This window comes from Toxorhynchites rutilus, chromosome 2, assembly GCF_029784135.1.
Source record: "Toxorhynchites rutilus septentrionalis strain SRP chromosome 2, ASM2978413v1, whole genome shotgun sequence".
Lineage (NCBI taxonomy): Eukaryota > Metazoa > Arthropoda > Insecta > Diptera > Culicidae > Toxorhynchites > Toxorhynchites rutilus.
This window is the reverse complement of record NC_073745.1, coordinates 239,645,719-239,666,743: the sequence shown is the minus strand read 5'-3', so window position 1 is coordinate 239,666,743 and position 21,025 is coordinate 239,645,719. Positions and strand designations below refer to the sequence as shown.

Genomic DNA, 21,025 nt, shown 5'->3' with positions numbered 1-21,025 from the left:
CTTAGTCGTAAGTTTTGGATTATCTTTGTTCTTCTATAAGTATGTAATGGATGTAAGTGGAGCACTACCCGTTGTTGTGACGAATAGTGAACAAATGTGTCATTGTTTACAGGCAACAGATAAGAAAGCTGGACCAATAGTCTACCACACGATTAAACCTACCGATTCCTCCCCACATGAGGTGAAATTGATGCTCGGTACGCTCTACTCGGACTACCACAAGATTCATGTGGATCATTGGAGAGACATCGGAGATCCCAGCAAAAAATGTCGAATCTTCTCAGCATTTTACGATCCGCGGCTGGAGATACTTGGTGAGAACTGATTGAAGGTAGTAAACAAAACCATTGTTTCGATTATTTTCAATTCCTAGAAAACATACCAAAAGAAGACGGATTGATTCCCTACGGTAGTATTCGAGTTATCGCTGTCCTTCCCTTGCGAGTTCGTGGAATCTTTTACTGTGAGTTCAAGTATGTTCGGATGAATATCATTTTTGGCTAGGTGACTAACGAACACGTTCATTTCCCAAAGGCATTCTCGCTATCGTAAATCACGTCAGCGGGCGGATTTTGTGGAACCAATCAGCGAACATAGAGGTCTGAACTTCACAGCGTCATTCGTCGTGTGTCAACTCTCTTATAGCAGGAAAGACAAAAAAGTCTTCCTTCCAGGAGAGGTTGGCTTGAGTTACGATGCGGAACCCAGCATGATAAATGCCACTAGCTTCATTAGAATACAGTGAGTAGATATTGCAGTTGTCAAATCTGACCTGACTAAAGGCCAAATATTTTTCGGGCAAAATGGCAAAATTCTCCTTTAGTCAGGCCAAATCACCCGCTCTATGAATAACATTGTATGGAATACCAAAAAAGAAATTTTGAAAATTTGTTTTGAAACCCTAAGGTGTACCAACGACAATTTTTGCACGCAATTCTCAACACCTTCGAGATAAAAATTTGAAAAAATAGTAAAAGTGCATCTCGCTATGGTGTATCGAGAAATATTATCAAAGGTTTAGTACTAAAAAAAAATTGAAATATTGAAATTTTTTGAGGATTTACAGATTTAGTACTATTTTAATTCATATTTAAATGTGTTTCTATACCTTTCACCTTTTATACGTGCAACTTTAGCAGTTTACAAATTTACAAATTTGTATTTTTTTTAGAATTTTAAGATTTATTACTGGTTTAATTTATATTCAAGCTAGCTGATCCGGCAAACTTCGTCCCGCGCAAAATTTATTTTTCTTTATCACATCCACGTTTTCTTACTAAGCGCACGTTCATGGGTCCAATCGCAGAACTATTCATAGATTGATCTTCTAATCTACCCTTTAAATTTTTTTTACTATTAAATTTTAGTACTTCTACCAAAACTTGGCATTATAATATCAGATTATTTTCAGAGACATTTCTCGTGCAAGATTTTTCATCCACTTGCAAATAACATGTTTCTCCGTTACATGGAATATATGTTTGATACAAAAAACATGATAGGATAAAGATAGCCCTAAATCGGGCAATTCCTTTCTCGAGTTTTGCTCTTATCAACACATTCGGCGATCCATTTTTATTTGTATAGATAGAAGACGATACAGGAGTGTGTTTTATCAAATTAAAATTCATTTCCACTTTCGGTACGGAGATCAATTTCGCTCCGCAAACATCAAATGGACTAACAACGCTTGTCAATATGTAATTATAGAACACATGCGAATTGATTTTTTTTTCGAATTTTCCTATTTTCCTTCAGTTTTCCGAAAATTTTCAATTATCATGTTTGGTTCAAATATTTGCATTATTTTTATGGGACCAACTCTCCTTTTCAGAGTAGCAAGGGGTGCCATACCATCATTGGAACATTTCTCGTACCCAAAAACCCTCATAGCCCAAATTTTTCTCCATTCGCTTGATTAGTTCTTGAGTTATGTAGAAGTTTGTGTTTCATTTGGATGGGAGCCCCTCTTCAGAGAAGGAGAAGGACTGTTGAACTATCATAGAAACGTTTATCGATTCCATTTGTTTGATTAGTTCTCGAGTTATTCATCACCCTTCCCCTCTCTTTAGAAAGGGAAAGGGAGTGTCAAACCACCATAAATACATTTATTGCTCCCTAAAACCTCCATATACCAAATTTGGTTCCGTTTGCTTGATTAGTTTTTGAGTTATGCAGAAATTTGTGTTTTATTTGTATGGCAGCCCCCCCTTAGAAAGGTGGGAGGAGTGTTGAACCATCTTAGAAATGTTTCTTGCCACCTATAACCTCCACATGTCAAATTTGGTTCCGTTTGCTTTATTAGTTCTTGAATTATGCAGAAATATATGCTGCATTTGTATGGCAGTCCCCCCCCCCCCTCAGAGAGAGGGGAGGAGTTTCTATTCACCATAAGAATGTTTCGTGTCATCTAAAACCTTTACATTCCAAATCTGGCTCCATTTGCTTGATTAGTTATCGAGTAATGCAGAAATTTGTGTTTCATTTGTATGGCAGCTCCCCCTAGAGTGGGGGGTGGAATATCTAACCACCATAGGATCATTTATTGCATCCTACTTTGGTTTCATTTGCTTGATTAGTTCTCGAGTAATCCAGAAATTTGTGCTCCATTTCTGTTGTGATTTCTTACGGAACGTTAGTAGAAAGCGTGTATTCAATTTGCTCGTACAAACTCAACTGCTTTATTAATAATTCAAATACAGAGTATAGGTCTACAGTAGAGACTTCTTTTACACATACAACACCTCCCCTCTTCAAGTATTTTTCTTCCTAATGGATCTAGAGTTTCGCCTGTAAGCTGCCGAATTGGTTCTCACAACATACAATCTAGGTTCAGCTAATTTCCTCTATATTTCACCCATCTTTTCGTTGTAGGATCTTGCGCAGGCACCAAATCACCTTCATTGAAGTCAGGTCTGGTGTGTGCTGTTCTATCGTAATTCTGCTTATACCTCCGCTGATTTTCTTGCAATTGTGTTTTGACGATGTTATAATTAATTCTTTTCAGTTTTTTCTCCGCCGTAATTCCGTAAATTCCGATCCATCAAATTCTCCGCGGGTGATTCGCTTAATCCTGGAGTGTTATTATATTCTAACAACGCATAAAATAAATCTACCTCATCGTCGACACACTTCCGCATCATTCGTTTAACCGTTTGAACACACCTCTCGCTAAACCCATTGGATTGAGGGTAGTTTGGACTGCTCGTCACAATACTGCATCCCCATCTAGAACCGAAATCTTTCACAGCTGCAGAGTCGAAAGAGTTATTGTCACATACAATTCGTTTTAGTATGCCGTAGATGGGAAAAGCACACTTGAACGCCTCAAAAACATCCTTTGCTGATTTACCTTTGGTTTCCGCAACATGTATCCATTTGGCGAAGTAATCTGCTATCAGTAAAAACGTCTTCCTTCCAAATTGGAAGAAATCACTCCCCAATTGCTCAAAACTTCGTTCAGGAATGGGATGGGGGATGAGTGGTTCCTTGACGTTCGATATATGAAATTTCTCACAGACACCGCATGTTGAAATCGTTTCCTCTATGTCCTGGTTCATCCGGGGCCAGAAAAAAGATTGTAGCAGCTCGTTTTTTTCGTTTTCCAAATTCCTCCATGCGTCTCGTGAAGTAAGTTAAGCATTTGGCGTCTCATGCTTCCAGGAACGAATATTTTTCCTCCATGAACAGCACTGCTGTGATCTCGCAAAGTGACGCAAGCGGCAAAATTGACATTTTACCTTTTATGTTATAGATCGATAAAGAATACCAAATCCTTTCAAACGACTGCGATGTTTCATAGAAATGTGAAAAAATGACCCCGTAAAAGCTTGAAAACGGAATGGCGTAAGCGCTATTTAAACTGTGATATGGCGCAAGCGCCATTTCCCTTATAATGTTACGTAATTTTTGTCTGATGCAATGTGATTTTAATCCGTTTTGATGGCACAGAACGAACGAGAAGGGACAACGAATTTCAAATAACAACATCAATCAAGAGACAAAGCATCTTGACGACGTTTACTTACCTCACTTGATCAATGTCTTTTTCGGATGAATTTAAGCTGAGAGTTGATCGAAGATAAATATCGGATTTGCTGAACAGCTGCACTCTTCTAAAATCTCCATCGAAACGCATCTTATAACAAAACTCAAAACATCCTCGCGTAAACTGTATTTGCTTCACATCGGATAATTTCGGACGGCATTATCTTATTCAACACGGATGTTTTCAATTACATTTTGAATTGGAAAAGAAGGTGCTGTCCATAGTAGTTGCAATCGGGTTCTCAACTACGTTGGCCCGCTCGACACACGCTACAAAGACGGAAAATGTGTAGAACTCTTTTCCCTGATGCTACCTCATGCTCCACTCAACGGTGGCATGTTGTAGAAAATATTTGGAAACAGATTCTCCCATACTTCGATGGATGAACGCCAATCGGTTGTGGAAACAGCGATTAAAATTTGCTGTTTCCACAACAAACCGGTGTTGGTAACATAGCTTAAATAAAACTGCATTTTTCCAAAAATCGAGCCGATGGCAATGTTTTTCCACCAATTGTACACAATTTGTACAGATCAGATTTTCGTAATGTTCGCGTATGCTGATTATACATGCAATTTTATGAAAAGTCTCCTACTGAAAATTTCTCCCTCTGGCGCTTGCGTCACTTTGCGAGATTACGGCAGAGCAGTCCACCGTCTTAACACTTTGCGGACCGCTCACGAGATTTCTCGTGTTCCGCGTTCCGTCTGTTACGGATGGAACACGAAATAACTCGTATTTTCTACACTTGATGGGTAAATCCCTGGTCTGCCAAGAATCTTACAAGTCATATCGATGGTTCGCTTTCATCTCATCCACACTGAGGAAACGATCTCATTCGTAGAATCCGAACTAATGAAGCGTACAAGTTTGCCCCAAAAAACTGCGGTCCTTAATGTGTTAATACATCCTATCTCTAAACTGCCAGTAGTACCGGAAATCTTCAGGGAGTTTAGACCGATCATTGGGCCATCCACAGCGGTACAGTTGCAACAATTTGGAGAGAACTGGGTCCTTAAGTGTTTCATTTCTAAATTCATCTGCCTTACCTTCCGAAATGTTTATAGTTTGTTCCACGTAATCTAGACTACTCGATGCTCTTTCTTCTGATTTAATGCTCTATGCTCTAGAAAGAAAATCGGCTAGGTACATGTATTTTCCAGGTACATAATTGAGTTTAAGCTGGTGTACTTTGAGAGCTTAATCTTAATTCGCTGCAACCTTGATGCATGAATTTTTTAAACAGGTTTCTCCATTAGCGACACTAAGGGTTTATGGTCGGTCTGCACCTTTACTTCTCATCCGTAAATATAGTGGTGATATTTTTTGCACGCGAAGAGAATTGCCAAAAATTCTTTCTACTTGTGCATAATTTTTTTCGCAAGCTGAAAGACTCCTGGAACTATATGCTACCGGTTTACCATTTTGTAGTAGGCACGCTCCAATCCCACATTTCGACGCATCCGCTTGGATTACTATATGTTTGCGCTCGTCAAAAACACTCAGTACTGGTGCGGTGGTTATCATTTTTCAGATTTTAGTGACCGCATCCAAAAGAACCTGCAACCATTTGAAGACCGTACCGTTTTTTAGCAGCTCCCTTAGTGGTGTAGTGACATCGGTTAAACGGGGAAGAAAAAGAACTCCCCATCTCCTTCAACTTGTTCTTGGGTTTCTCTTTTAATGCTAGCGCCACCCGTTGTGGAGGATGTTGAACAGGAACAGCATCCGGTTTCAGCGAAAGATGACAGCGTTGACCTCTCGAACTCATTGGATGGTCGAGGCTCTCCACACGGATCTCCCGATTTTGTACTGGTCTGCTTCGGCAAGCTCTTTCGTTCGTATTTTTCTACATCTCCTACACTGCTGCCCATACGCCGGACATCTCCCTTTCGTGTGAGTGTTTAGACAGTAATAACATTGTGAGACGTTTCCATTTGCCAAGATCTCCTCTTTGCGGTGCACGTTTGATCATAACCTCCATACCTCGGCTAACCGCCTCCACCACTACGCTGTTGGAAGTACCACGGTTGATGAGGTTCAGTTGTTTTCTCTTCACTTCCTCCAACCTCGCCGCTTCTATTGCTTCTTTCATCGCGACGTCCTTTGTACAATCCTTAGTTATCAGTTTTTACCTCAGCCCAGTACTGCGGCAGCCAAAAATAATGCGATCGCGAACCATTTTGTCTCCTTCCAGAGAATTGTAATCCTTAAACATTGTACGGAGGTCGGTAAAGAAATGTTCGAACGGTTCATCCTCTGCCTGGTTACGAGAATAAAACTTCCAATGCGAGTATATTTCATTATTCCGTGGGTTGCAATAGGCGTCAAATTTTTCCACAGCTTTGACATACGTTCTCTCTTCACCTTCAAACACGAACGTATTATATACTTCAACCGCATCATCTCCGATCAGGTTCAGAAGAGTTGCAATTTTCACTTTGTCAAGTTTTGCATCATACAATAGCTATCATAAAGAATTCCAACTGCTGCTTAAACCTTTTCCAATGCTCGGCCATATTTCCTGATAATTCCAAAGCATCTGGTCGCTTAAATCTATCCATCATTACAGGGTTTCCAATGGATTCTTCTGATGTTGAACTCAATATTCCTCGAGGTCTTCCAATTTCCCGCAGCGTAGCTATCCGCGCACTCTGTTCGACTTTGAACTTATCCAGATAGTTTCTGGACGGCAACTTTTTCCGCTTCAACGTTATCCGAAGATCAAACCTATCCGTGTTCGTCCGTTCCTTTTTGATTTTCATTACTCAACAACCGACTGCGCCATGTTGTGATGTCTTACGGAACGTTAACAGAAAGCGTGTATTCAATTTGCTTGTACAAACTCAACTGCTTAATTAATAATTCAGATGCAGAGTATAGGTCTACTGTAGAGGCTTCTTTTACACATACAACAATTTCTATGGCAGCCCCCCTAAGAGAGGGGGGGAGGAGTATCTAACCACCATAGAATCATTTGTTGTACCCTAAAACTACCACATGCCAAACTTCGTTTCATTTTCTTGATTAATTCTCAAGTAATGCAAAAATTTGTGTTTCATTTGTATGGCAGCTCCCCCTTAGAGAGAGGGGAGTGGTCTCAAAATATAATGAAAAGCGTCCTCGGTCCCAAAAACACCAACATACAAATTTTCACGTCAATCGGATCAGTAATTTCCAATCCATAACAATCAGACAGACAGACAGACAGAAATCCATTTTTATATATTAGGCTGTCAAAAAAGTCCTGCGGTATTTTTTTGAATTTTCATTTGTTCATAAAATTAGTTACAATCATCTGTTTTAAGTCAAATATGCGCAGTTTTGTTCGATGACTTGTTCCCAACGAGATGCCAACTTCATAATACCCCTGTTATAGAAGCTCGCTTCCTTATTGGCAAAAAACTCGGATAGCCAATTTTCACAGGCCTCTTTTGTGGCTAACTTCTGACTACCTAGCTCGTTCGCCATGGGCAAAAACAGGTGGTAGTCACTTGGTGCAAAGTCCGGACTATACGGCGGATGCAAAAGAACCTCCCATCCGAGCTCCCGGAGCTTCTGGCGCGTCACCAAAGAAGTGTGTGGCCTGGCGTTGTCCTGATGGAAGACAATGCGGCCTCTGTTTATCAAAGATGGCCTCTTCTTCATGAGTGCTACCTTCAAGCGGTCCAGTTGTTGGCAGTACAGGTCCGAATTGAGCGTTTGGCCATAGGGAAGCAGCTCATAATAGATTATTCCTCGACAATCCCACCAAACACACAGCAGAACCTTCCTGGCCGTTAATGAGGGCTTGGCCACCGTCAGAGCCGTTTCAGCGGGCTTCGACCACGACCGTTTGCGCTTCACGTTGTCGTAAGTGACCCACTTTTTATCGCCAGTCACCATCCGCTTCAGAAACGGGTCGATTTTGTTGCAATTCAGCAGCGATTCACATGCGTCGATACGGTCAAAGATGTTTTTTTGCGTCAACGTGTGTGGCACCCATACATCGAGCTTCTTTGTGAATCCAAGCTTCTTCAAATGGTTAATAACGGTTTGATGACTTATCCTCAGCTCTTGGACGATGCTACGGCTGCTACTATGCCGGTCTTTCTCGGCTAATTCAGCGATTTTGTCGCAATTTTCGACGACAGGCCTTCCGAAGCGTGGCGCATCTTCGACGACCTCTACACAAGAACGAAAACGTTGAAACCATTGTTGTGCGGTGGAAATGGAAACTGTATCGGGTCCATAAACTGCACAAATTTTATTGGCAGCTTGAGATGCATTTTTGCCTTTGTCATAGTAGTACTGTAAAATATGTCGGATTTTCTCCTTATTTTGCTCCATATTTGCGACACTATAACTCACGAACGACTTAACCAAACAAAACACTGTCAAGGACTATACCTTTTCAACAAGCTATAGAATGACTCGATACAATAAATACAACTAGAACTACGCGCTTACAACGACACCTCGCGGAAATACCGCAGGACTTTTTTGACAACCTAATATATATAGATTTAAGACAAATAAATCTCACTGGTACACTCAGGCTATTTGCTGATGACACAGCTATATTTTATCTGCATTCTATCTTGAATGTAATCCTGTCAAACATGAATCAGGATTTACGATTGCTCCCGGATTACTTTTCGATTAATCTTGTCTCGCTGAACTTACAAAAAAGCAAGTACATGATCTTCCGTTCGTCGAGGAAAGCACTTCCACAACACCAATTTAGCTAACAACGCTGACATAATTGAAAAAGTTGACTCGTTCAAATATCTGGGGGTCTATCTAGACTCTACCTTATCTTGGGATGTTCACATAAACAGGGTCGCAAGTAAAGTAGCTTCAATGTGTGGACTTTTAAGACGTGTCAGTACTTTTCTCCCTCGGAATGCCGTGCTCTCCTTTTATATTGCCCATATCCACTCACACTTGAGTTATCTGACCGTATCATAGGGTAGGGCCTACTGGTCAAAACTACAAAAACTCCAAACCCTACAAAACCAGCCCCTCAAATTTTTTTACAATTTGCCATTTTTATACCCATCGATCGAACTCATCCCGTGAAATTTTACCAATCTTAGATTTGAGTGAAGAACAAACCTTGATAATGATTCACAACATCCGGAACAACACAGGTATGTTACTCAGCTTAAATATTATTATATCTCCTCGGATTCACGCTAGCAGACATTCTTAGAACTTCAATAATCGAGCCACAGTAAAGGCACCTCTTGATTCAGGCTGGTCGAGTTCACATGCTATAAGCGATTTCTTCGTGGAACGGCTGTAAAAATTAAATCTCTGTTTGCTGAGTCTATCATCGAATACCATTAAACCAGAGTCCGCCTACAATGAAGCTGAAGGAGATATGCGGAAATACCTCAGCTTGCTTCTTGACTACCAGCAATCGAAGCAGTCAAATCAACATTCCTTGAATCCAAGCGAGTTTTTTTTCAATATCCACATATATTGGGAGAGTTTAATCCGAATATTCGTTCCAATCTGAATGGCGTTACACTAAATATTCTGCAAAATGATTTAGGTTATGTGAGTTTTTTAATAGGTCGTATTGACGTTAATTCATTATTCGTATAAACCAGTATTCGACAATGTTGGCTTTTCTTTCATTAATTGAATGGTTATCATACATCCATCTTATAGTCAGAACAGGATGTCGACTACCTTGAAAAACCTTGAAAGTCAGGGAATATCTCGGAACATCAGGGAATTTCGTCATCAATCTGAAAAAAAACTAAATTCCGCTAATTAGAATTTTGATTATTGCAGTAATGAAGAAAATTTTGATGACACCAAAAGCTGAGAAGGTCTAAATATGACGTGATAAAAAGCGCTTTATGATGATGTTTGGCTTTGTCTCGTATCCTAAATCTGAGCTCGATGAAACTTTGAAACGCTATACTCTGTCGTTGGTTTCGATGAGCCTTTGAACAAGACTACAAAGAGGCTGCAGATGGATCTGAATGTTAGATTTTGGAATGAAGAAGAGATGGGAGTGGCGAATCGTTACATGACGGAACGAGCATCAGAGATCAACTTGGAGCTTTTAAAGAAGGTTTGGGAATTATATTAGGTTGGGGAAAAAGTAATCCATTATTTGTGGGTGAAATTCAAAACTTTTTTTAATATGCTTCGGGTTGTCCGATTTGGGTCAAGTATTGTTGCAAAATTTGTTGCCATTCTAATGGTAGCTCTATGATGTCTCTATAAAGAAGTATTGTTTCTTATTGGTGAAAACTCTAGCAATAGATGTTTATAATCATCTCTTGATACCATTTTGTTATCACTCTGGAAATTTTGCAATGCGAGACACCCTGTAACTCACAATTGAATGGAATAAACTAAAAAAAAACAGCAAAATATTGTCACTATTACAACAAGTCTAAACTTGAAATGATATGATCGATATTACGCGAGATATTGATCACTAAAGCCAGGTCCCGAGAAAATAATGGATAACTTTTTCCCCAACCCAATATATTTGAACAAACTTCTTCTTGTGTCGATGGACGGTTTCAACGTGAATTGGTCATTTTACGCGAGTCCAGTAGAGAAATAGAGATAAAAAACTCTTGAATTTGGGTAGCTTAGGATTGAATATTTTACACGGTTCATCAATAATTTGATGGATTCAAAGAAAAACTCGCCAAAATTTTACGACAGAAAAATCTTAAAATTTCGCCTGGGATGCGAAGCACTATTTTAAAGCTTATGAAGCATTGATATGTCCTTGATCTTGCGGTGATTGAATTCCGATAAAAAAAAATGACTGGAAAACGATTTCGAGAAACTTTTGACTATTGACACTATTGATCTTCTGATATTTAACGGATTTTGGACGTTTCAGTAGAGCTCCAGCTGACTTAGTACTGCAACAATATTGATAGCAACAATTTTGTTCACTATGATCCAAAAAATGAACGACTGAAGCATTTTTAGAAATGATAGGTTTACGGAGCTTTTTTATCAAAAATGGGCTTTTGTCACTCGTGTGGAAACCCCAACGTTAAGAGGGTTTTTCCATTAATACCAAATGCTTTTAGAAAACATCTGTGAGGAAACGGTTGTGCTATGCGACAAGTTTATGATGTTATGCTTTACTTTGGAAGATAGGCACCAATAAAAAATGTTATGCTAGTTAATTCAACAAGTTCGAAATTCTCATTCTTTTTATCTAGAAGACAAGGAGAGTCGGAAGAAAGAAGCTTATGCGTTAAATGAATTAATTAATGAGAAAATTAAAGAAACGGCCACGGGAAGCAGAATCGAAATTTCTGGAGGTGAAACGAAGATAACTTTGGAAAACGCACAGAAGGGAGCCGAAAGATTACAAGAAAATGTATTTCGTTAAAATTGTAACAGTGACGTGAAATTGACCCGAATCAAAATGAAAATGACTCATCCTGTAATAGTATTTAAGGATCCTTAAAGAAAACTTTGAACTGTGTTAGTAAATCCATTTGTTAATCTTTAACGACACTTCTCAGTCGCTGTTTATCTCAATTGAAAATCACAAACAATTCATTTATTGGAAGATTTCAAAGACGTTTTCAAATTTCATTGTTTGAGCTAACTGAATGTTTTAGGAACTACAGCTAAAGTACTAGTAAATAATTTGATTACCAGTCTACACCTGGATTTTTTCTGAAAAATTACTGGAAAATCAAGGAAAATCAGGGATTCTTTTTTGGGGTTTTGAGTCGACACCCTGCAGAAGCTGGCACTAAAAGATAACCACCTGTTCTTGTATATGGCGATTAATTTTGTTGGTGATAAATTCACCTCAAGAGAAAGATTGCAAACATCGGCTGTCATTTTTTTGTGAATATCAATGTCAATGTGAACGAGGCTTTCTAGAAGAGGGACATAATGAAATCATCTTCAAGATAGCAACACGTACCTAAAGGGTACATATTTAACCTTAAGCGGATCATTCTGCCTTCGCAAAATTAACTTAATTTATTTTTCACATTATACTTATATTGTTACCTAGAAAGAATGATACACTGTAATTATGATACTATTGGAAATTAAAGGGTGTGTCACATCAAATTGCATCACGGAAAAAACGCTGTAGAAATTCGCCCAGTAGACCGATCCTTTTGAAAATTTTAGACAGTAAAATAAAAACTATTGAACAACTTTTGGCATTTTCTTTTTATTCATACTTCGAGCCCAAGCCCGTATGCTCGCACCTTCCTCTTTACCCCGTCCATAAGGTTCTGTACAACGTCAGGTTGTAGTTTTTTTTTAACAGAAATCCATTTTCTCTTGAAGTCCGCCTCCGATTTGACAACTTTTGGGTTCTTCCGGAGGGCCTGCTTTATAATCGCCCAATATTTCTCTATTGGGCGAAGCTCCGGCGCGTTGGGCGGGTTCATTTCCTTTGGCACGAAGGTGACCCCGTTGGCTTCATACCACTCCAACACGTCCTTTGAATAGTGGCACGAAGCGAGATCCGGCCAGAAGATGGTCGGGCCCTCGTGCTGCTTCAATAGTGGTAGTAAGCGCTTCTGTAGGCACTCCTTAAGGTAAACCTGCCCGTTTACCGTGCTGGTCATCACAAAGGGGGCGCTCCGCTTTCCGCAAGAGCAGATCGCTTGCCACACCATGTACTTTTTGGCAAACTTGGATAGTTTCTGCTTGCGAATCTCCTCCGGATCGCTGAATTTGTCCTCTGCGGAGAAGAACAACAGGCCCGGCAGCTGACGAAAGTCCGCTTTGACGTAGGTTTCGTCGTCCATTACCAGGCAATGCGGCTTCGTCAGCATTTCGGTGTACAGCTTCCGGGCTCGCGTCTTCCCCACCATGTTTTGCCTTTCGTCGCGGTTAGGAGCTTTCTGAACCTTGTATGTACGCAGGCCCTCCCGCTGCTTGGTCCGCTGGGCGAATGAACTTGACAAATTCAGCTTATTGGCGACATCCCGGACCGAACTTCTCGGATCACGTCTAAACTGCTTAACTACGCGCTTGTGATCTTTTTCACTGACGGAGCATCCATTTTTGCCGTTCTTCAGCTTCCGGTCGATGGTTAGGTTCTCGAAGTATCGTTTTAGTACTCTGCTGACCGTGGATTGGACGATTCCCAGCATCTTACCGATGTCCCGATGTGACAACTCCGAATTCTCGAAATGAGTGCACAGGATTAATTCACGACGCTCTTTTTCGTTCGACGACATTTTTCCAAATTTGCGAAAAATTGACAGTGAAGCATGGCCAACGTGATCTATACACTCTTATCTGATTATAAGCGAAAGCTGAAGATATAATTCCTAAAAATTAAATTTCTACAGCTTTTTTTTCGTGATGCAATTTGATGTGACACACCCTTTATAATACTACTTACGTGCTATTCTTCTTATACGTAATTTCCAGTTACCCTATGAAGGCAGTTATAAACAATCCAGTGCCGGAGCATGGTTTGGCAGTTTGTATCGGCCCAGTTCACAACAACTATACCAACGCTTTGAGGATGGTTGAGTACGTTGAGTACTGGCGCTGGCAGGGATCTAATCGGTTTTATTTCTACAATCAATCCGCCACGCCATCTGTTCACAGAGTTATGAATTACTACAGACGAAGGCGGTTGGCAGAAGTGTTCGACTGGAGAATGGAAGGTAATAAAGTTTACTCTCTAAATGACATACACTGGCTCTGAAAATCAACACCCGCAGATTACAAGCACGAAGAGGAGCTCCGTTACGCGGGGATTTTCGCTGCGATAAATGACTGCGTTTATCGGGCCGCCTTCGTGGGGAATTTTCGGTTCATAGCGGTGGTGGATCTCGATGAGTTCATCTTCCAGCTGGAGCATCCCGAGCGACCGCTTATCGAGTTCCTGGAACGCATAGATGAACAGGATGTGCACTCGTTCCACTTTCGTACGGTGTTCTTCTACAGCTCTGCGGCAAATTTATCCGAGGTACCAGACTGGGCCGTTAATCAGTATCTGTACACTCAGGTGCGAACCAAACGGACCCGTCATCCGATGGCGATACACGTGCGGAGCAAGTATATCGCCAAAGGGCGCAAGGTCATCGAGGCGGGGAATCATTTCGTTTGGCGGGCTTTACAGGGTGAGTATGATTCGGACAGTGAAAACATTCTGAACATTCTTTCTTTTAATTAGAGTAGTGCGAGGTAAAGGTACGCTCTAGGGTGCCAATGAATGTATGGGAAGAAAATCGACCTTAAAATTTCAAAAAGTTACTCTATACTAAATGTTTACCGCTTCGAAAAAACACCCTATGCAACATATCAGCTCAATCGGACTTAAGGGAGAGTGGCGCAAAGCGGTCAAAGTTTGAGTTTTTTGAAAATCGAAAAATCACCCAAGGGGGGAGGAAATCGGGGTTTTCGAAAAAAAAATTTTGATGCCAAATGTCTTGCACGAAACGTCGAAATCTAGTGTCATCTCCAAATTTTTTTTGGTCAAAAATGGACATTCTGGAATTTAGTTTTTTTTTGGAGTACGAAACGAAAAGTAGGGTTTTGGGTGCCAATAAAAATGGTTATCTGGATATTTCATTCAGAATTTGCTACGAAATGTTGATTTGCACGATAATATACCCTATGCAAAATATTAGCTCACTCGGACTTCATTTACCGGTGCCTTAAACGTTAAAATTGGAGTTTTTTGGAAACCGTAAAATCACCGGAAATCGAGGTTTTTGAAAAAAAAAATTTGGTGCCAAATGTCTTAAAATTGCATGACACGTCGAGATTTGCAGTTACCTCAAAAATTTTTTTTTTGTCAAAAATCGATTTTTCAGGCGGAAATACGACCAAGCACCGAAAAAAAAATTTTTTTGACAAAAAAGAAAATTTGGAGATAAATCTAAATCTCGACGAGTAATGCCATTTTAAGACATTTGGAATCAATTTTTTTTTGAAAACTTTGGTTTTCTGTGATTTTTTGTTTTTCAAAAAAACTCAATTTTTAACGTTTGTGACACCAGTAAATAAAGTTCATCTGAAACTCATTTTGAACTATTTTTAAGCATTTTTTTTCTCCTCTTGAATAACGGTTCTGAGGATTCCGACGCTTTGCCTTGGAGCGCTGTTGCTTCGTTGCGCTGTTGTGGGATTCGTAGAGACAGACGATGTTTCCTCATGAAGCTAGATGCCCAATCCCTTCTTGCCAGTTTTGCAACTTGGTTGAATCAGTGCTGGAGGTTGTTGGCTTTCGTAAAATCAAACGCCAGGCGCCGTGAATCTTTGAAAGTCATACTTTAGAAAGCTTTGTCCATTGCTCTGCAATGGTTCGGCAGATCCTTTAAACCGCCCTGGGTGTTCACTGGCACATCCAAGCAGAAATAGAAATATCAATAAAAGAAGAACTAAATCATAAATCACTTACTGATATGAGCCTCTTCCTCAGAGCTGATTCAGAAATACCGAGGGCTGCCGCAATCTGATGCTTCAAGGCTACCTTGTTGATGCTTAGTTTTTTTCTTGTGGGTCCCGTTAAAAATTTTGTTGAAAACATTTTATAATTTTTTTGAGAGCGAAACGACAGTGCGAACATTTGCCCCACATCCACTGCGCACTTTTTCCCTTTTTTTTTCCAGAAATGACTTTTTTAAAAATTCGTAACTTTTAAATTACCAGGGCGATTCAGATGATCGATATACTAATTTGAATCCACATGAAATACTACATGTTACGGCCCAGGCCGAACAATCAAGGAACAAAACACACACACATCGATCAATTGTTGAACACTTTATTTTCAAACTAAAATCTACAAAACTAATTTATAAAACTATCAAACACTTAACACTAGAAACAGCAGCAACAGCAGAAGGCCTGAATCCGCACCTGTAAATGAGAACGGTTAGCGTATCTATGCATTAAAATAGTTATTGTCACTGGTTCCCGGAATAAATCGCCACAGAAAACGACTGCAACAGAAACCACCGCTTATAAAATGTGTAGTAGGCTATAAATATTGTGGCGCGGTATTGTATTTCAAAACAAGAATTAACCGGGCAAACGTATCGCCCCAGGCAAACGTAACGCCCCGGGCAGACGTATACCGTCCGACGCTCGCTAGAGCTCGGTCGGACATTGCTAAAGGATCGTATCCTATGTTTCAAACTAACCGGGCAATCAGTGGATCCCAGGTTTGCGTGCGAGACACCGCCGCTTCCGACGGCGGGTCGGCGGTGGACTCGGATTGCGTCATCTTGGCGGCATGGGCCGCCTCGATTCCTTATCCTCGCCAAATGGGGACTTCGTCCCCATTACATTGTCCTCAGAATAAATTTCGAAAAACGAGAACAAGAGAATAAATTTATAATAGAAATGTGAGGCACATGATGTTTTTCCCGCGCCAAATATTTCTAGCCTACTACACTTTTTCTAAGCGGTTGTTTCTGTTGCAGTTGTTTACTGTGGCGATTTATTCCGGTCACCATTGTCACTAACCTCTTCATTAGGATCAATTGCCTGCAAGAACGTTACCTATTTGTGTACACACAAACGGCAGAAGGAAACACAAAACAACAATCACAACAAACGAACAATAACAAGCGAATTGTCAAAGGATACGGAACAGACAGAAACGAACCCGCTATACAAAGTGTAATTGTTTATGGCGAATATTCTAGACGCAACCCATACAACAATTGCGCTATTCAAATGACTATGGGACCAATCGTATAAATAGGGCAAGAAATGTTCAGAACAGTGTCAGTCGCAAATACATCATCGATCAGTATACATCAAGCGTCTTGATTATATTCGATCTCACCACATCATCGGGTAGCCAGTCTACTCTACTCATCATACTAGAACTCTGCTCAGAAACCTATCTGGGCGGAGACATTATTGGCACTGTAGACAGGATTCTCTACTCTACTCATCTCAACACTCTGGAACTTCGCTTAGAACCTATCTAGGCGGAGACTTTTTTGGCGCTGTAGACAGGATACGAACCTGTGCTGGTAACCCCCAATGGATTTCAAACTGTTCAGAAACTCACTACATATGCATATAAATTGGATTCTAGTCGCATAGATGTAGTCCAGTCGCATAGGAATATTGAACGAAAACTGAAAACATGTTAACTTTGAAAAATCATTCAAAAAGTAAAAACACATCTCTGATATTCGGATATGTTATGTAAAAAAAACCTCAGCTTTCAAAAAAAATATATATATAAAAAATATGATCACCTTAGTTCCGAAACCATGTAAGCTATGAAAAACAATTACAATCAATAATTACGAACACAAAATCTTGTGTTTTTTTTCAAGTCTAATGTTTTTCAAACAAAACTAGCTCATTGGTTTTACTTTAATATATCGATCATCTAAATCGGCCGAGAAGTTCAAAAGTTATGAATTTTTGAAAAAAGATAATTTTTGGAAAAAATCGAGCAAATTGAATTTTTCGAACCACCATAAAATTGAAATGGCCACCCTGATGAAAAAAATGAAAAATACGGATCTAATATTTCACGATGAGAAACGAAACTACAATTTTCTATAGAAGGTTGGCATGGGATTCAACTTTGTACTTGACCCATTCTCACCCCCACTCAGTGCAAATAAGAGATTATTTCGAAAGTATTGAAATTCGCATGAAAAAAAAAAATTATGTTCAAAATCAGTAATGACTCGTCTGGCAAGACTTCATAGAATTATTCTATCCAATATTTACAATTTTAGTAGTTCTGTATAATGCTGGGCATGAGATTTTTTTATATGGTGTTATTTGATGGCTATTTACACATCAAACTTTGATGAATTATTAAATAATAACTATTTGTACTACATTTAAGTATTATGCATTGGAAGTTGTGTCTTCGATTAAACGGCTCACAGCCTTCAAAAATATTCGCAATATTTGTCAAGATATTATTAATACAGGTCGGACTCGATTATCCGGAGTATTTTATTTTTGAATTTCGGAAATTTTGAATAATTTGTATAATAATTCTATATTTAAATAAAAGCCAATATGGGTATCAGAAGAAAGAGCAGTAGAATACAGTTATTTATGAAAAATACAAATATAAGATGGCGGCCACTACAAAATGGCGGATTACCTATTTTCTCAGAACCCCATCAATATGGGTATCAAATGAAAAGGTTTGACTAGTAGAATACAGTTATTTATGAAAAATGCCCAAAAATGTATCAAAAGAAAGTTTTAGACTAGAAGAACATAGTAACTTTCCGTCGTCAACCGTCGTTGAGTGCTGACCGGTTTCACCAGCGCTCCAGTATATTTTTAAGTAACTTTTTTTTATTAGTAAACAATCTTACTTTTTTACGACGTGACCCGCGCGCTCCACTTTATTTATTTACATTTTTTTTATCGACGCGAGTGTAATGAAGTGCGGAATAGTGAATTGTGCGCTCAGCGACAATCGCTTTTTGTGGCGTTGCTATGCAACCGCCAATTTCACGCCGCCTGTGTGGGAGCGCAACGAAATCATGAAGAAATTTTGCGATCCTTCATGCTGCCACTATGTCAGGACTGCCAAGAAGAATTCATAACTAACCTTCGCATGAAGTCGCTTGTGAAGCCACTAAAATCAATCAACGAAAACATTGGCATGACACTCGAAGCCAATCATAAATTACTAAACAACTTCAAATCGCTCAGTGCAACACACGATGAAACCCTCTCGAACATAGAAGAAATGCTGCAAGATATAAAAAAGAGCGTCTCGCAAGTCTTCAGCAACACAAAAACCAGCACTGCGGAAATCAAAAATGCCATAACATCGCTATTAGAAATAGCCCCAACGGACAACAGCGCAGCAGTAGAATCAGCAGCGAAATTAGCGGCATCAGTCGCCGTTGCAGAAATGGAAATAAAACATTCAACAACAACAAACTCCATCGACCTTCTGCCCCAATTATTCGAGTCCCTAAAAACTGACTTGACAGACTCGCACATCACACTGGCGTGCGAAGTAAAAACACAAATGGATGAAATGGCAAGTGCTTTGTCTTCCTCTAGTGTCCCCCATACTATCAAGCCAACTGTAAGCTTAGAAGAGGAACTATCTGAAAGCCGCGCATCCATCAAAATAGTTCATACGAAGGAAGACCACACTTCTCCAGGATGGCGCCGCTTTGACCATAAATGGCATTGGAAACCGGACTGGTCGGAATTCGATGCCAAACAACGAATTCGTAGGCTTCAAGAAAAAGCAGCCGACAAAGCAAAACTCAACAGAAAGCGAAGAAAACAAACTGCACGCAACAACAGCCAGCACATTCGCAACAATGCGAATAACAAAAATCAACACAGACGCGCCGATAAATCGGATAAGGAACTGCTGGCCTCAGCAAAAGTGCAGTTTGCTGGCCCACCATCAAATACCGACCATCCAATTGCTGGCCTCTCGGTCCCGAAATACATCAATTTCAGGAAGGGCGAAACAATCAACCCGTACCGAGCAGAAAATCAGCCGCATTACAACAGCACCCAATCAACGTCAAACGCAAATTCCACTCCGCTAACACTTGTGGAATCGAATTCAGCACCTGGAGAAGGCTCTCCTCTTCTGGACCCAATGCGACCTCCTATAATAAGAATTACGGAGCAATCTGCTGCCGGCGACAGACGCTTTTTGAAGGCACGCCTACGGGACTCGAAAATAATGGACACAGTGAGGACGTATCTGTCCTTCCTCCACGACCAAACAACGGCTGTTTGTATTCGTGGAATTACAAGAACTAGTGCATCAGTAATGCTCGCAGCTGAAGGTCTACCAACAGACACAAACCTTTTGCGTGAAATTTTCCTGGAAGTACACGAAGAGCTGGGAGTTTCACGCATTGACGCCTTGGCAGACCTCACATCACACCGAGCATTCCTGTCCAGTGAACACACGCAACGGCTACAACATGCTAGGGAAGCATCTACAAAGTTCTACAGTCCGCTAAATTTTCAACGACGTTGACGCGCCCCTTAGAGGGAAATAGTAGTCGAAAAAATCAAAACAGTAAAGTAAGTAGAATTAGTCTTTCAAAAACTTCTCCGCCTTCTCAACAGAATGCGACTGAAATTTTGATATACTGTCAAAACTTCAATCGCATGAAAAGCCCAGCAAAAATGAAGGAAATTCATCAAAATCTTTTACCCGCTTCTTTCAATGTAATTCTTGCAACTGAAACTAGCTGGGACGAAAGCGTAAGAAGCGAAGAAGTTTTTGGAAATAATTTTAACGTATTCCGGCACGACCGCAACTTATCGTTATCGCAGAAGAAGTCTGGAGGAGGGGTCCTCATTGCCATTAATGCAAATTTCACTTCTGAGGAACTTATAACCGAAAAACATAAAGAATTTGAGCATGTATGGGCAAAATTATCTATAGCTGGCGAAGTACACATATTTGCTTCTGTGTATTTCCCACCCGAACATGCAAATAAAAAATCGTATGAATTATTTTTTCAGACGGCAAATCGAATTGCAGAAACACTAGAACCAGAAGTGAAATTGCATATCTATGGCGACTTCAATCAAAATAAAGTAGACTTCATTCCCGATAATGATAATGAATGCATTCTACTCCCAGTCGTCGGGGAAAATGAAACCCTACAATATATATTTGACGAAATTGCACATCTCGGTCTTAACCAAATAAATCATGTAAAAAATTTCCAAAAATATTATCTAGACCTATTATTCACTAACATCACCGACGACTTTTGTGTGAATGAGTCCATGACTCCTCTTTGGAAAAATGAAAAATTTCACACAGCAATTGAATACTCAATCTTTATACATAATAGACAATTGCCCATCGACTGGGAGTATGAAGAAGTACCGCAATATAACAAGACGAACTTTGAAGCAATCAAATGTAGCCTACAAGCCATAGAATGGCAAACTTTATTAAACAGCGAACGAGATGTCAACTTAACTGTACATATTCTTCACGAAATTCTGAATAACATAATATCAGAATTTGTGCCGAAGAAAAGAAGACGAAGAAAT

General features: G+C 39.9%; 1 protein-coding gene across 1 annotated transcript in view; it reads left to right on the top strand.

Moving 5' to 3' along the window:
- The window catches only part of LOC129764578 (uncharacterized), a 64,015-nt gene that overhangs the window by 38,208 nt on the left and 4,782 nt on the right, over nt 1–21,025 (top strand). The window contains exons 5-9 of the mRNA XM_055763786.1: nt 113–314; nt 374–473; nt 535–741; nt 13,439–13,680; nt 13,738–14,139. Of these exons, the coding sequence (XP_055619761.1) occupies nt 113–314; nt 374–473; nt 535–741; nt 13,439–13,680; nt 13,738–14,139 (1,153 nt within the window). The remainder of the gene's footprint in view (nt 1–112; nt 315–373; nt 474–534; nt 742–13,438; nt 13,681–13,737; nt 14,140–21,025) is intronic.